The 17353-nt window shown below is 39.0% G+C and overlaps 3 protein-coding genes across 27 annotated transcripts in view; 1 reads left to right on the top strand and 2 right to left on the bottom strand.

Annotated features, from left to right (window-relative positions):
- Positions 1-1713: 1713 nt before the first annotated feature.
- Positions 1714-2185, bottom strand: LOC128254862 (uncharacterized). The gene is made up of 2 exons (XM_052984207.1): positions 2046-2185; positions 1714-1984 (listed from the first exon to the last, which is right to left on the bottom strand). Exon 2 carries the CDS (start codon positions 1950-1952, stop codon positions 1779-1781), a length of 174 nt encoding a protein of 57 aa, XP_052840167.1. The 5' UTR covers positions 1953-1984; positions 2046-2185; the 3' UTR covers positions 1714-1778.
- A 76-nt stretch (positions 2186-2261) lies between these two features.
- The window catches only part of LOC128254858 (uncharacterized), a 33055-nt gene continuing 17963 nt past the window's right edge, over positions 2262-17353 (bottom strand). The window contains exons 2-3 of the mRNA XM_052984202.1: positions 3127-3491; positions 2262-2441 (exon numbers count right to left, since the gene is read on the bottom strand). Of these exons, the coding sequence (XP_052840162.1) occupies positions 2373-2441; positions 3127-3491 (434 nt within the window). The 3' untranslated portion in view covers positions 2262-2372. The remainder of the gene's footprint in view (positions 2442-3126; positions 3492-17353) is intronic.
- The window catches only part of LOC128254852 (heterogeneous nuclear ribonucleoprotein L), a 102809-nt gene continuing 96413 nt past the window's right edge, over positions 10958-17353 (top strand). For 14 of the 25 annotated variants that reach the window (XM_052984189.1, XM_052984174.1, XM_052984187.1 and 11 more), the window contains exons 1-2: positions 11896-12056; positions 13571-14158. In XM_052984189.1, the coding sequence (XP_052840149.1) occupies positions 14009-14158 (150 nt within the window). In that variant the 5' untranslated portion in view covers positions 11896-12056; positions 13571-14008. The other 11 variants (XM_052984165.1, XM_052984185.1, XM_052984176.1 and 8 more) reach the window with 9 other exon arrangements.

Below are 17353 nucleotides of genomic sequence, written 5' to 3'. Positions count from 1 at the left end.
TTTTGACAATTAATTTTCAAATTTAAAATTGGTGTCAAATACTATGTACAGCCTTATCCAAAAACCAAAAATTTTAGTTGGTAATTTTTATTAAGAGGTACAACTTATAATAAAGTTTAAATAATATTTATTTAAAATATTTGATATTGTGATAAATGGAGTGCATAAGCGTTGAAATCTACTTCTAACATCGCACAACTAGAATCCTTAAATTAGCTATATCTTGAGTGAAGTAACATTTATCATTTAGTATATAGTATACGATAAATTGCAAGCCTTTATCTAAATTGCATTCCTGAATCCTCTAGCTTCCAGTCCTGAAAACATTTCTGGTGTTGGATTTGATCCTTTGGAATTTCGAGGCCAATTTCCCCACGCATTCCGCCATTCCGGCTGTTTAACTCATCACCTGCCTTGTCACCTGGCGATGGTTTTCCGGCTGACGCACGTAGCAGCTATCTAAATTTCATTTAGAGTTTAAACCACCCGGACGGGACGTAGCGTGTTCCAGGAACCCAGGTACTGCTGCCCCAGCACCCCCGCTGCAAATAACTCAGCTCATTAGTTGCATGTTCATGTGCGGCAGCGTTTTTTCCAAGCTTAAATCACTGGGTGGTTGCAAGCTGAGGAAAGGAAAGCATGGTAAGGTAGTAGTACCCTTACTATAACATCTCAAGTACATTTACAATATAAATTTTTTCTGCATTTTTTTTTGTATACTTCTTTTGGAAACGGCGCATCATAAATTTGTTGCGAGGGATTTGGTTCGGGGTATCTGGGCTGGTTTTCCTCTTGAGTAACGATACTTAATAAACCCGCATCATTTTCCCATTTGGTACTCGCACTTCATACGGTCCCCCTGTCCCAGATATTTAGGTGGCACTTCCACTTCCACTTCCCGTTCCTGTTGCTGCTTCCAAATTACCTGTCATTTCGAAATTATGATGCCAAGGCATCGCTGCGGGCTAAGAAGGGTCCGCCTGCTGGATGCTGCTTTGCGGGAAAATGCAGGAACAATTTTTATGTTTATGGCAAAAAGCGCCTCCTAATTTTATTTTCTTTGCCGCGGGGCTGGAGGGCGTTGCCGGCACATATCTCAAACTAATGCCAACGACGACGGCCAAAATGTAAAACCTTATGCGCATTTTCCGATTGTAATCTCTGAGCAGGGGGGTGGGGGATGTGTCATTTGGGGAATCATCTTGCTTCGGGATGCCTGTCAGCAGGCCTCACACATGGTTTTTTACTCAAGGCAAAATGACAGCCCGATGACATCCCCTTAAAGTGGACATTTTCAGCAAGGCGTCACTGTAAATACGGCATCCGGAAAATGGTTAATATCAGATTTTCTTTTTGCCGAAAGCTGACAACTGAGTTTTTGATTGGTCCGCAAGGAGTGAAGTTATAAACCAAATAAAAGTCAAAAAGCCAACTGAAGATGATGTCTAAGCATTGGACACATGAACACAGATTGCGGCATACCAATTGAAAGTTTGGTTTTATAATAAGGAATACATATTCTTAAGATAAAGTTTTTTGAAACAATTAAATTCAGTTAAATTTTAGCAATATTATAGCATTGGATAAAAATTGTACTTAAATAAGTAAAGAAAATAACTCAAACCTTTAAAAATTATATTTTCTATATTGATTTTAAGCAACAAATAACGTCTAATGGTCTTCAAATGACTGTGTACTCCTGTTCAGTGTTGCTGATTTCATTTTTCGGCATCAATTTGGAGGGATGACCAGCATTGTGATCCTATTTTCGACGAGTTTTAGGCCTGAATATCTGGAACCAAACTGCTGTCTGGCAATTTGCCGTCGAGACTTCGCACCAGGAGCACTCCGGCGCAAAAGGCCAGGGAACACTTGACGAATGACCACGACTGATAGTCCCTGTAGACCGACTTGCACCACTCCAGTGGCTTCAGCTGCGACCACAGTGACATATTTAGCTTGAAAAATTTGCTGGAGAACAAACCTAATGGAGCAAGAGGTGTGGGGTCCAATGTATTACGATTTAATCTGGCTGGATTACTTACCAATTTGTGCGTTTATATGTATGAACACTCACTTCGGTAGATATTTTTGGAAAATATGTTTTATCTGCCCAGGTATATAGAGCAGAAACGAATGGCAATTTCATGACACACTTGCTCAAAAGAATTTCTGATTTTGGTTTTGCGTATACATATTTCAGAAATGCAAACAAGCAAGTGGGTCAAGACAGCCAACCAGCCAGCCAGCGGGCAGATGTGTTGATTTGGCAAGCTTGTTAATTAGCCAAGAAATTTATTTGCGAACCATACACACTAACTTATATACGATAAACAGATTAACTTATGCGCCATGTGCATATTCAATTTAATTCACTTCACGGAACCGCTAAAGTTTTTCTCATTACTCAGGCATTGATTGCAAATGGTGCAGAAGATTTGCTGGAAAAATAGAAAGCGTTTTTTAATTGGAGATGATATTGGTTTATATAGGCATTGGCGGGAGAAAAATTAAATTGCAGTTGAAAAGTTATGATTTGACTAAACTCATAATTTACTTTTTGGCATAATCTGTAAGATTTTAATAAAGAGGAAAATACTTAATAATTAATCATTTTATATCAACAAAGTTTTAATTTATTTTCTTATTGATTCATTTTAAATCCATTGCTTAAAAGGAAACTATATTAGATTTAAAAATAGTTTAACTTTTGTTCTCTTCAATCGAATATTTAAAATGCTGTATTATTAACATTTTTTAGACAACTTTACATAAAAATTAGCTTCACTTTTATCAATATACTCAATAAAATTAAAAAAAAATAAATCTGTAAAAAAAAAAAAAAGAACTTATTTCAACAAAATTATCGTACAGCTGATTTCATAGATTAAAAAAAATTTAAAAATTGTTGAGAGATAAATTTTTTTGAAGCAAATGTCTCAAATATAATATTTTCAAAATTTATGCGTGGAGTGTCTTTTATTTGTATCACGGAGCACTTGACATTATATCATGGGTAATGAATAAAATTAAAATGTATATTTGCACTCCTTAACACAAAGGTTCTATGAGATTTATGAAAAAAGGCGGCAGCTTGGTATATCCAAATCGCGTATTTTTACTTACCGGCAGCGAGGACCGCGCGTAGCCCCCACAACCTCCTTGCGAGGATCCTGTGCTCTCGAAGTGCCTCAGCCAGGACTTGATCACATTCGTGGGCGGCGTCTGGTAAATGCTGAACTGCTTCTTGAACAGCCGCTGGGCGCTGCTGATGGAGTCGTTGCTCTTGTAATAGGCGCGTATGACGAACGCCCGGTGCACACCCGTCCACTGATCCATTCCGAATGCAACTGGCGCCGCCGGGCAGGTCGCCGTGTGTCCACTGGGTCCGGGTCTGAGTCCGATGTACGCTGTCCGCTGCCAGTTTGCTGGTGCGACAGATTTCGCATGCACTTCCGGCTCATGGCCGCCATAAAAAACGCTCGTTGGCGCTGTGATATTTAGAAAATGCCGAACAAAAAATTCAAACATTCATACATATTTGAACAAAATTAATTGGTCGTGCAGCGGGGAGGGATGGGCAGGTGGTGGGGGTGCTATGTGCATCGTTGGTCTAAAATTATCCACCGCACGACGACTGACGTGGCGTATGAGCAATGTAAATTTCTTATTGCTAGAAATTCATTTGCGGGCGACCGTGCTTAAGATTCAAGTGCAAAGCGAGGGAGCTCCCCGACCGATCCTTTGGCTATCAATCAATCAATCAGCCAGGCGAAGCCATCATCATTATGCTTCATCAGCGCCACAAGTGTAGTCATCAAGGGGGCGTAACTGGAAAAGGGGGCGGCCGAAATCCACTTGAACTCATTTAAAGTTTGGCTACAACTTAAATCCGCTTTGCGATTTGGCAAGTGAGTAAGCAGTTGGCATTGCCAAAGTCTTTAAGCTGTTTTGTTGGCTTCATTGTGGAACAGATGCTCTAACTTGGAGCTTTTTGGATTTTTTGTAAACTCATTATAAGCACAATTTATAGATTTCTGATTTAGCCAAATTTAAATTGGTTTTAGATTTCTAATTAAGTTTGAAATTTATATATTTTTTTAAATCATTTGTCTAATCAAGATACAAAAAAGCATTTGCTTGCAAATTTTTTGGCCAAGTATTCAAAAATAAACGACAGTTTTGCATTTAATAGATTTCTGTTATTTTCAAATGACTCAACATTTTAGAATTCTCAGAATTGTCTACTTTTAAATATTTAAATGACATGTTTGGTTGATTACAAATATTATACACAAATGGCAAAATTTATTAAATTAAAAAGGTTTACGATTTGCTTTAATTATCACTTTTCTGTAAACTGTAAAAATTTTATATTTTTATTAAAGTTTTTTGGCTTTTTTGTATTTTATTTGTAAAACATTTAATTACCATATAATTGTTATCGTCAATGAAGTTAACATATAAAATTGCTGACCAATTTATTTATTAAAATATTGTATATTTTTGCCGAAAAATATAGTTGACCATATTTTTAAAAGGTTAACTGCAATAAAAGCAAGCAATTTTAAATTTTTGACTTTGCCTTATATAATAAATACGTTTCTTAAAAGCGAATGCTTCTCAATTTTGTCCATGCTCGGTGGGTATTTTTAGAGCTTGTTTCAACGAAGCTTTTCCCACGTTTATACATAAAGTGTATTCAAGATTTTGTAAGTAAAAAGACCCCTGCTGTGCTTAGTGCTTCTTTGTTGATTTTGTTTCAGAGATTTTTTTCGCTTCGCCATTTTGCTGGACCATCGAGCACGTAACTGCAATACAATGCACGGCCATCGCTTGGATAGACATAGAGCTATAGATACATTTATGTAGTATCCGTTGCTGTTGCTGTTGTCGTAGTTGGCGTAGTTGTGCTTTAGCCTTTGTTGCTGCTGCAGCAAAGTTAGCAAATGCTGCTGTCGCTTTGCCATTTACACAGTTAGCCGGGCTAGCAGGCCGGGGCGGGGCGGGGACAAAAGGGGCGGCAGGAAGGCGGCCATCCATCCATCCATCGCACGTCCAACCCATTCCACTTGTATCTATGTGTGCTGTGCGGGCACAAGTGTATCTGTGTATGTCTGTGTGAGGTTGTGTGTGTGCATCCTCCTTTTCCTTTTTCTTTTTTTTTTTTTAGCTGTCTCTGCTTGTCATTTTGACACCTTCATTTGCTCTGAACATTCAGCTCCAGTCAGGGGGCAGTGATTCTGTTTGCTTTCGTAACTTTTTTTCTGCACCCTGCCAGCTAAATGTGTGTGTGTGTGTAGTGGTGTGTATCTGTGTGGGCCATTCAAGAGCATCATTTTGGGTGTAAAATGCTTTAAACTGGGCGTTTTGTGGGGGAAACTGCAGCACCCTACAAGCACATTTTAGAGGAGTGAATGATAACATTGTCTGCTAATTGACGTTCAAAAGAGATAATCAAAAAGGTATAAACTAAATCGCTTAAAAATAACACATATAATAGGAGATTTTAAACATAAAGTAAATAGACTACAAGCTTGTTTAAGTGGAAAAGTAAATCATGCTGGCATAAAATAACGTTTTGGATATTAAGTGTATTACAATTAAATTAGAACAAATATATATTGGTATTTAGTTTGCTTTCGATTACAATCTTTAAATGTCCAAAAGCTACATATTAAATAAATGGATCATTAACCTAAAGACAATACAACTAAAAATATAAATTATAAAAATATAATTAAGTTGTTAATTTACACATACCTCTTTAAGGCATTATAAAAACTACAATTGTACTAAATATGGTAGATTGTGCATTCGAAATAATTTCAGTAACATATATTGTGTTTTTCTGGATTCACACAATATCAATCGAATTTTTATTTTCCCTTCAAACTTTAACATTTAATCAATCAAAATTTGATGCTCTAAAAAAGTTTTCCATATGTAAGTAATATGTAGTATCTACAATATAATTTCCTTCCTGTCTCTGACCCTTTTAACTGAAATGCCTGAAGAAATGCCCGCATTGAAGTTCAACCCTTGATAGAAAAAAAAGACGAAAAAAAAATCCAGAGGAAAAAGCAACAATGCCAAGACAAATGATCCAATGACTGTCTGACTGCACTTTGCCCCATATCAACCGGGGGGGAAAAAAAACCAAAAAAAAAGTACGAAGCAAAAAATGTTAGGAGAATGTTTCGGGCTAGCTTGGCCCCACCACGTAACCCCGGGTTCTGTCTCAATTTCGGTAAGCGTCCGTTTTTGTATGTAAAGTTGGTGAATTTGGCACCACCCATCCACGCTGATGATGATGACAAAGGGCAGCGCAAAAGGCAACTCTCAACTAGGTCAAGACTTCATTGTTTATCTTTTCGGAGGAAGCACTGTAGTTTCTGTGTGGCCTAAGAGCCGGAAAAGAGGATTCCCACACATACTCGAGCCCGTATCTTTGGACTTGCATTAGATGGTCTGAAGCATGGTCTTAAGCTGGCAAATTAGCAGGGAGCCGAGCTCACGGCTATATATTAAATTTTGCATTGCAAATCCACCAAAGAAGGTCAAACAGCAGGACGGCTGGAGCAGTTGGGCGCTTTCATAAGCGTTTCACTTTCCGGCGGGGCCCCAGATAAACACACTCTCTCACAAACACTGAGAGAAAGTGGAAGGAAAATTGGTGATGAATTCAGTAGTTTTTTTGTTCGAACCACCAAAGAAATACTGCACCTTAAGGTTACAATGGCAATTTAAAATCAACTTTTAAAGGGAGACAAAGTAAAAATGTCAATCTTAGTAAAAAGTATGTACTATTTTATTTTTTGTTTCAAAAATTAAGTTGTCAATCGCGATAATAAATTGACACGTAATTTATTTCCCATGCCAATGCCTTTAACTAGATCGTGATCTTTTTTTCTAAAATAAAATTTCTTAGATATCGATTTTCTAACCATAGAAGAATTTCTCAAAAGAAATATGATTTTGATTTTGTTATTTTCATATACCAATCAGACTAATAAGAACGCGAATTTGAATTAGCCTAAGGAAAATGTGCGCAAAAGTAATAAAGTATAGCGTAAATGTCTTTAAGTTATGAAACGATATTTTGTACTCGAAAACATAATTTGAATTTAAAAATATTTTTTGAGGGATTTGGCTGAGACAATTTTATTAAGGCGGTACATATTTATATGGTCAATATCTAAATCTAAAATAAGTTTATCTGGCGATGTTGTTTTGCCACATCAACAGTATTGCTATTTGGTGGAGTCAAATTTATTTAATTTAAATGTACTAAAATGTATTTTTTTTGTCCGTGCAGCAACGGAACTCAATGAGCTCGCCTGGTTGTAAATCTGGCTAAAACAGGATAGCAAGCTCCGGCAGATGCAGTGGAAGCGGATGCGGATGCGGGTGCAGGAACCGGGAGAAGCGCGAAGTGGTCGATGGCGGGGGAGGAAAGGGAATCCCATCGCCAAGACACGCGCGGATGTAAGGCGTTGATAGCGTCGGCTTATCGGCTGCCCGAGAACTGGAAGCTGGGAGCTGGTACTCCCAGGATGCATCCTGCTGAGGGACATATTGCGTGCGTGGGCATTAAAGGAGCCTGTAAGTGAGGTAGCCTCCTCCCACCGCTGCGACCCAAAAGTCGACTGAAAATTGGCAGCCAGAACAGGCCACTTACTTAGCGCCCTCTTAAGCTGATTTACCTCACCTCTGAGTTGAAAAGTGCGCAAAGAGTATTTGGTGTATAAGATCTGCGAAAATCCTTTAATTGAACAAAAAATACATTGCAAAACGGCTATACGAATTTTCGTCCATTAACCTCAATCCGGTTTCTCAACATCACACAGTCATCCAAGATCTGTAGGGCGCCCATTGGACACTTTGCTGATGACCCTTTTATTAGAACAAGAGTAACTCCCAGTAGTTCTAAAAGCTTAGTCCACTTCATTTGGCTGCAACTTAATATTATTCTTTTTTTTTTTGTGCCAAATACTGTTGATTAGTTGCAGTTTGAGCAGAACGCTACGGATTTACGACTTTAATTTAATTTCATATAAGATCCACCTAAAGTAGTAGTATTTTTGTAGTATAGTACTTTTTAATCGATTCGATTTTTAAAGGCGCTTTTATATACAACTCATTTTAAGTTTCAGGTACTTAAAATTAAATTTGAAAATTATTTAAAATTTGATAATTTCAAATATAATAACTGTTAAATCGTCGAAATTTCAGGTGAATACGAAATTAAATTATTGCATACTTTTGCGATGAAACAAAATCAAAATTGTAAGCTAAGCTGAAAAGTATACTATGCATTTTGTATCTTCCACAGGTGGCGCATTGTTTTTTAACATAGCCTGTTAATAAGAGAATCTGAAGAAATCTTTAATATATACATTACAAAAAAGAAACTTTTCTACATTTCAAATTCTTATGCTTTTTAACCAACTTTTCCACATGGTGGCAAGGTCACCATATGGAGATTATCACGAAATCACTGGAAACCTGCAACAAGTGCGGCATACAAGGTGGTCTTCGATAAGTTTCAGCACACAAAGGAATTCATACCAATATACGGTTTAATCCACACTTTATGGCACAAACATTACTGAGCAGTGTGGTTACGGTCCCCAGAGCTTCGACTACGGTGGCTACCCATTATGCACACCCATACCGCCGCCCCAAATACCCAAAACATACACGTAGTACCCACCCACCCGCACATAGACTAAATAGTTTATGTTGTTTACCATTCAGCTGACTGTTGTTGCTGCCTTGGCTGCTGCACTTTGGCATTAAGCGAACACGGACCACGTCCTCAACGGTCAAAGTCATGAGTGGGTTTTTGAAAGTGGGTGGGCTTTCGAAATAAAATGCACCGACCTATCGCAAATGTTCTTGGACAACATTCTGGCCGACCCATTTTGAGATTTTAACAGAAAATTAAAAAAGAAAACAATAACTCATTTCGACCTTTGACCTTTTATTTAAAGATCGTTTCAACTGATATATCTTACAACACAAAAGATTTGGCTAGTCGATCTAGTTTTGTCCGTATAAATTTCTAGGACTTGGTATAAACATTTTTTTGCTCAGTATCAATCGAAGTTAGTAAGAATTAATTAATTCTTTCGATAGCAGACAAAAAAACCTTACCGCCAGATGGCGCTATACCTTTATGGTTTTCCGCACCAGTAGAATTTTTATTCAAAAATTATTTAACAAAGAAATAGCCATCTGATAGCCGAGACTATAACCTTCCTTCTTATTTAAACTAGCATCGGCAAATATAAACATCTATAAAAAGTTTGAAAAGATTGATTACAAATAATTCCTGCTATAAATTTAATGATATCCTGTACAAAGACAAAAAGACGATTGTGACAATTTTGTTGGTTGCGCCTGGTTGATAAAGGGTATCGTAAGAGCAACCTTTCAGCACTCTTTGATGAAACTCTCTTAAATGACAGTGCACAAAATTGGACAGATTAAAATACTAAAAGATATCTTAAAGATGCATAATTGGAAATAAGAATAAAATAAAACTACTAAAATTTAAATGGGAACAGAATGTGTGGCTTTTTGTTGTGTTTCCCTTTTCCAGTGCAATAACTTATCAAAGAAGTGGTTTTTGCGGCTAGCTTTTTTAAACGCCGACTTAAACAAAACCGGAGGAGATATTTCAAAGCGACTTATTTTAGAATTTTGCTCAGAAATGGTTTTGATTAAACCTAAAAATTTAAATTGTTCAAATTATACGAAATTTGCTTAGATAAGTTGAATTTATATAATTTAAGTTCAAAATCATCTGAATTATGATTAAATTACTGGTTGCTTTATCTGGTTGATTTTGGAAAGATATATAACCAACTGTTAGTTAACGCACTCAAGAAATCGGCCTTTATTTAATTAGATTGCTGAATTTTCGCCTATGTAACCCACTGTGCGCTGCCATTACAACGTCCGCAGAATTAAAGATAGAGATTTCTCTCTCCGCTGCCAACGCTTGCGTGTGGCTGTGTGCGTGTGTGGTGTCCGGCGCTGATGTAACTGTGTTAGGTGCGCGCGCCTGTAAGGAGAGCTAAAGAGAAAATAAATTGCTCTTCGCTTGTAACTCTTTCACCGAATGTATATTTGCGAGGTGCGCGTGGTTGTAAAGAGAGTCGCATTACAAGCGCATTTAGTACTGTCGCACTGCTCGCACACAGTGGGTGGCAAGTACGTCTATCTCGCTCACACAAAAGTAAAAGGCCCGCTCTCATTTTCTCATTACGTCGTGAAACAGCGCACAGTGGCAAAAGTTATTAATCTGCCACGAACCAATTTTATTCTTAATACGTGAAACAAAAAGAATAAACGATTTGTCTTCTTAATACAAATTTCTTGTCTTCGAACTGAAAATAATGTAATGTAAGTGATATATGATATTGATATTTGGACAAATATCTTGTGGAAACTTGTGATGCTATTTAGAGTCCTGTCTAAAACAAATAAATTTTTTAATAAAATTTGTGTATGAGAGAGGATTTTCCTAAATTTCCTTCATAAATAATAAAATAAATTGAAAGTTCTCGTGTGTTTTTTTATTTACATACATTTTCATAACAAATCTTTTGGATAAATATTTTTGTGCGCCAACTTAATGATTGCGGTCACTGTGCAGCGGCTGCGACGCCGACGACGACGTCGACGCAGAACGGTTGGCGACCGCTGCTCTCATTTTCTCAGCGATAGGCAACGGTTAACAGCGCGATTACAGCGTGCGTGGAATGAGAAAAACCGCCTAACATGCCGATTTGTATGGGGCTAACAGTGTGCGTGGACTGAGAAAAGCGGTTAACAGCGGGTAAGAGAGCGAGAAGGTTGAAAATTCGCTGCCGCTGTCGACGTCGCTGTGACTGCAGTGAAAGAGAGAAAAACGTATCCGAGGTTTTGCTTTTGCTTGGCGTTCGGTGGATTGCCAACCTCAAACAATCTTCGAGCTTCGAGCTAAAACTTTGTGCACGGTTGGAAATTGCTTGCCAAGTAGCGACTAATAAAATAACAGAGAAACAGAGGAAGAAGAAGCAGCAGAAGTAGCTGAAAGAAAAGCGACAACAACAAAGAGCTGATGAGTACGTGTGTTCGTGTGGGTGCCGTGCATTCTGCGTACACATACGCTTAAATTAAATACTTTGGCTTAATTAAATACTTCCGCGGCGTCGTTGTTGTTGTTATTTTGCCTCTTCTTCACGCGCTTGTCTACGGTTATCGATTCTCGTTGTCTCGCTCCCCCGCACGCAGCGAGTTGTTGTTTGTTTGTTGTTTGTGTCTGTCGCTCACTCTCTCCCTGTCTCGCTCTCGCCGCCGTCGCGTTTGCGTTTTGTTTGTGTACTGAAAAGAGGCAGCAACAAAAATAAAGCGAAAAGACTGCGAAAAAGCATAAATAATAAACAACGAGACAAGTGCAAAAAGCGCAGCGAAAAGGCCAGGTAAAAAAGAAAAGCTGGCGCTAACGGTGAAAGTGAGCCATAGCGATTGTGTGTGTGTAAGTGTGGAAAAACAGTGTGCAAAATCAGCAACAACATTTGTTGAATAAGAACAACCGGAAGATTTTTCCTTTGCCACCCACGAAAATTCAACACAAAAAGGGCCAGGCAAAAAGGTAGTGTTCGCTCTCTCAGGGAGAGAGAAAGAGAGCGAGAGAGTGTGTATTAAAAAGTGGCAGTGTTAAAAAATTAGTGTTGCAGTTGCATTTTCTCCCTCTCCATTCGCTCTTTTTTGGACACCTTGCAACCCTTAGAGAAATGCTCTCGCTCTCTGCGCCGACCGTTACCTGACTGCTCTCTTCTCGCCCCATCTCGCTCTGGCAGTCCGCTCTCTTTGCTCACAGGTTTCCACTTCTTGCATTTGACTGACATTCGCCAGCTCGGCGTCGAAGTGGAAAAACTCAGAAAATCCGAGTCGGAAAAGCTCCTAGCGAACGGTAGAAATTTTCACTTTGTCCCCATCATCTCGTGTTTCTTCTGTGCGTGCGCGCGTGTGTGTTGCCAAGTTTTGCGGAGTTTTTTGGAGTAAGTAGGCGACAATCCCGCTGAAAATCAACTGTCAGCCAGCCAGTTCTAACTTTGACAGGTGCACAGTCGCACATTTTTCACACTCAGAGTGCAGTTAGCTCCCAAGCGGTTCTTTCGCAGCACGTTATTTTAATTAAACGATGTGGTTGCAAAATTCGGACAATAAAAAGCAGATAAACAAGTGAAAGACTAGAAAAAAAAACTAAATTTCCAATTTTCCAAAATTGAAATTCGGCCAGTTTCATGTGTGTGTGTTCAAAATTAAATATTATTTTGCACTGTTGCTGTTACCGCGCGCCACCATTTTGTAAGCGAAAATGGGCAATGAAAATGAAAACGAACAGTGGCAATAACAATTGCCGCCGCATACAAAAACAAAATAAAAAGCGCACGTCATAAAGTTCAGCGTTCAGTTTTGCCGTTGTTCGCCGCGTTCCATTAATGAAAAATCCACCCCCACAAACAAAACAAAGTCAGCCGTCCGTCCATGTTTCGCTCTTTTCCCTTCGCTCCATGTGTGTGTGTGCGGCGTTTTCCATTTTCCATTTTCCATAAGGGTTGTACTCAAAACGACCCGAAAAAGTTTTTCAAGTTTACTTTTACGCGATTTTCACAGCACATCTTTTTCTTCTTCGCCTTTCTGACAGTCCTCCAGCAGTTCTTTTTGCACCACTCGTTCGTCCTTCTTTCACTGCTTCTTCATCCTGACATTTCGGCCATATTCCCACTGCTTTTTGTCTTCTCTCTGTTCCTTTTTCGCTTTGTTATTTGCCGGCGCTTTTCGCTGCTTTTTCCATCTGTTTTTGACAACTTTCCGAGGGTTGTTCTAGCATTTTCCTTTGTTTTGTTCTTTGATTAATGCCTTCGCTTTACCTTTCCAATTGGAACGCATTATGATTGTCATTCAGATAGATTTCCCGTTATGTATTTCCACCCAAATTCGTTCCACTTCCTATAAAAATATAATTGTTCTATTTCGTCATTTTTTCTTTGATCGCCGTATAATTGTACCCAATTAGATTCCGATAAGAATTTATTTATAGTCTAGTTATATAAATAATGGTCATTTTAATATTGTAACTAAAATCTATCGGTCGATTTAATAAAAAATACGAAAACGTTTAGAAGCTCGTTTACCAATTCTTGAAATTATGGCTTTGATAGAAATAGGCCAAGTTGATGTTGAACTTTTCAAATTCCTTCCGTTATAAATTAAAAATTACTTAACACAAAAAAAAGTAATTTAAATAATATTCGACAAGCGTGTTTTTTAAACATATACAATGTTCCCCCGATTGCCCAAATCATTTAAATTATTTTTACGACACATTCAAGCTGTGAATCGTGCTTAAGTGGTATCCTGGGAATCGCAGGAAATTGGAAATGCAATTTAATGCCCAAGTTTCTACTGCGGTTTTAATGAACAACGAAATTATTTTCCCCATTTTGAATAGCTTTTTTCAATAATAAAGGCCTTACCGCTTGTTCTCTTTCTTTTATTCGTCTTGCAGCTGGTAAATCCAACTCAAAAGAACAGCCAGAGGAAACCGGAAAATTTATCACGCAAATCAAAAGTGCAATAAAAAGTTGAAAGTGTTTTACACAGCGCCAAGAAGGAAGTTGAAGCGAGGCAAATAGTAAATAAATAAGAAGAGCCCACAGCTACACCATCATAACCCAAACATCCCACATAAACACCAATAACAAAGTAAACATTTACAACTCATTTCTCGCTGAGAGATCCGAGTGTAAGCCAACAAAAAAGAATCGCGCGCGCGTTTTTAAAGCGTTTTTCCCCAAGATCTCTAACTTCGCGCGGCTTCGTCGCACGTTACTTGAATTCATTTCGCGCAACCACTAGGCTCAGGCCTCAAAAATCCGCCAAAATTCTACACCAACAAACTTTAATCAGCCCCGAGATTTCGCTCCAGTTCGCAACGGCGACCACAATGCCCTACAACGGCGCTAGCAATGGCAGTGGCGCCAGTGGCGCCGGTGGAGGAGGGGCCACCATAGTCGTCACCGAGGGGCCGCAGAATAAAAAGATCCGCACCGGAGTCCAGCAGCCTGGCGAAAACGATGTGCACATGCATGCTAGGGTGAGTACCATTGGCTATATTTTAAATCGCAAGCACAGGTTATTTGAATTCCACACTCGAGAAAAAATGTTCCATATTAAGTTATTGAATTAAGGAAAAATGTATTTGCCGCTTTAAAAAGTTTTAACCTTAATAATGGTGAAGATAGGGAATTTGTTATGTTCATATGACATTTAATTAATATTCTTTGTCATATTATAAACTTTGTTACATGGCATCGATATACATAACTCTTCAAGAAATCTGTAGTTTTTACATAATATATATTGACATCAGATAAAAATCTTTAAAAATTAAAATCAAACCTTTCTCCTCTTGTTTTTGCCCCAGTTTCAAATAATTGAAAAAGGATTTTATCGGCTTAAAAAGTTTAAAATTTTTAAAACCTTAATAATGATGAAGTTAAGGAATTTGAGAATTTTCCATGTTACATTTTACTTACTTTGGTCTTTGCTGGCTTTTTGTTACTCGGCAGTATTTTGAATACTTTTTTTTAGATACAAACTAGACTTTAAGTACTTACAATTATTGTTGCAGTGCAGATCCCACCTTTCTATCGGTCCACAGAGCTTTTTGGGTGGGTGATCCACTCGAGCCACCCTTATCAGATGCGATTCCTGTATTAATGCGTGCTTTCGGGCACTCGCCCCGCACACAGCACCCGTTCAATCAGCCCTTACCACCTTTTCCCGCTTCCTGATCCCTTGTGTGTACTTTTTCGATGGGTGACCGCGGGCCTTCGGGGCGGCTGGCCTTGCCGATAAGTCCGGGGTGGTGGTGGTGGGTGGTAGTTGCTGCGCTGATTCTAATAAAGTTTTTCGAATTGGGGGTTGAAGTGCCGAAAATGTATGGAGCTTATCGGGGAGTCGCGATTGCGAGTCTGTCCACGATATCGTACAGTTTTATCGGATATACAGTTGGTTTAGTTTTTTACTATTCAATATTGCTGAAAATCGAACAAAAAAACCAAAGCATGCATACGGATACTTTTTATATGTATTACTAGTTCGAATTTGATTCATTACAAGAGGTCTTAAAATTGTTGTATACACTTGAATTGATAATACAAAAAAAAAATTAAACCCAAAACGGGAAAAGAAAATATTTATATTCTGCTCACGTCTTCTGTAAAAGTTTTCTTTACGATTTCATTAATGCTTAATAATAAGAAACTTAAGCCGAGGGGCTGAGTCATTTCTCTTTTCAAAGTTTTATGATTGAATGAATTTTCTCAAAATAACATTAAATTTCAAACAAGAAAGCGTTATAAGCTTAAAAAATATGGCGTAAAGTCGCGATTCAGAACTAAATGCATGTCTAACTTTAAGACTAAACAAAAAGTTGAAATCGGTTTGGAAAATCTTATTTGAATAATTTTGTTTTAATTAGTTTGGGAAAAGAATTTATCTAATTATTTTGATAGTGAAGGCGTTTCTATTCAACCAAGAATCGGGAAAGAGCTTATATTACTGGTGCTGACGAAAGTGTAATTGAGGCATTCTACCAATACGATTATTGCATTATTAAAGAGTAAATTCGAGTTTTCCACCGCGTTGCAGTTTGCGTTTCAATTAGCTCGCAGCTTTCTCTGGCCGACGGCAACCATTGTAATTTCCCATGGCTCAAAACTTGTGTTCTCACCCACGCCGCCTGCAGCAGCAGCAACATCAGAAGCAGCAGCAACTGCAATGCCAGCAGCAACATCAGAGGCAGCAATTGTTGCTGCTCTTGTTGTCATTTTGGCGAGGGCTGGAAAAATCGATTTCGCCCAGTGGCAGTTGCTGGCTGGCTGGGAAACTCTCGTTCGTCTGCTGGTGACTTGCCGGCGCTTATCTGCGCTCGTTTCGATAAAAATGTTGACTCGATGCGAGGGCAACGGCAACAGTCAATAAAGGCCAGGGAACATGATAAACAGGCTGGGTTCGATGGTTTATTGATTCGGGGCTGGGTGGCATCCTTAGTGGGGATATTACTTAATTTCGGCGGGCGTTCGCTGGTGGAAAATTCTTGTTGTGTTGCCGGCGGATAATGAGAAAATGCCGGAGAGTGTGAAGAGCGCAAAACCAGGCTGCACGCTCTTCTTGCGGCCGCGCAAAGTATGCAACAATTTTTCTCTTAGCCTGCGCTCAAACAACGCCAAATGGGGTGCTCATTGGGCTATATATAATAAAAATATATATATAAATACATATATTTATATATCTGTCTGTGGGTGGCCTTTGAGCTGTTGCTTCCGTCTGTTGGTCTGTTGATGTTGCTGCTAGTCCTGATGTTGCTGCCACTGCTGCTGTTGCTGCTGCTGCTGCTCGTCGCACACACTTGACTTGACAGCGCAATTAGCACATGAAGCAGCATCTTCTCGTCATTTGAAGAGTTGCGCTCGTCGCCTGTCCTTTTCCGTAAAATCCGCCGGACTGGAGCCGTTTGTCGCTTGCCACTTGGCATCGTTTACGCTCTCGCCTTGACTGCGAGGATACCTGTGGGCCCATCCCTCATCACCTCATCATTTTTCCTCTGGAAGTTGGCACTGCGTACGTGCCCAAAAGGCGGAGGAGCAGCCGGCCGCCAGTTGGTTGCTCTTCCATGTGATTAAGTGCACTCGTAGGCGGATGCGCTAAATCCCATAAACGAAGCAAAGCCAAAGAACTTTTGCCCACTCGTCGTGTGGCAGGTTAAACGATTTAGTTCTTGCCCTTTCGCCAATGCAGGGTGAATGTGAACAGCGAGTGGGAGATCAGCCATGAAGGGGGTGGCTGGCTCGGGTCGAGCTCTTAGTGCTCTGACCCACTAATGACGGGGTAAGCCCCTAAGCAGCGAAAGGGAAATCCAATAGAATGTTAACAAGTATCTGTGAATTCACTACTTCCCCGGGTCGGAAGGCAAGATTTAATTTCTTTTTAAAAAGAAAACATGAAAAAGCGTTTAAAAATACTTTATAAACAGGTCCAATGAGATGTTTATGATTGAGGCACTTAGAGGAATTCAATTGGAGTTTTTCAAGGGTTTTGCTTGCATGGTTACCTTTGGACACTTCTTATTTTGAGAAAAAGTACAAGCCATTTACCGTATTTACTACTGTAAAATTGCAGTTTTTCAAAGCGTATTGCGCGGCTACATGCGGACACTACTTATTTTGACTTCGGTATTTACTATTATAAAGTTGCATTTTCGTTTATATTTCAGTTAAATGAGTAC

The sequence above is a fragment of the Drosophila gunungcola genome (genome assembly GCF_025200985.1).
Source record: "Drosophila gunungcola strain Sukarami chromosome 2R unlocalized genomic scaffold, Dgunungcola_SK_2 000006F, whole genome shotgun sequence".
Taxonomy (NCBI): Eukaryota; Metazoa; Arthropoda; class Insecta; order Diptera; family Drosophilidae; genus Drosophila; species Drosophila gunungcola.
This window is presented reverse-complemented; position numbering and strand designations above follow the sequence as displayed.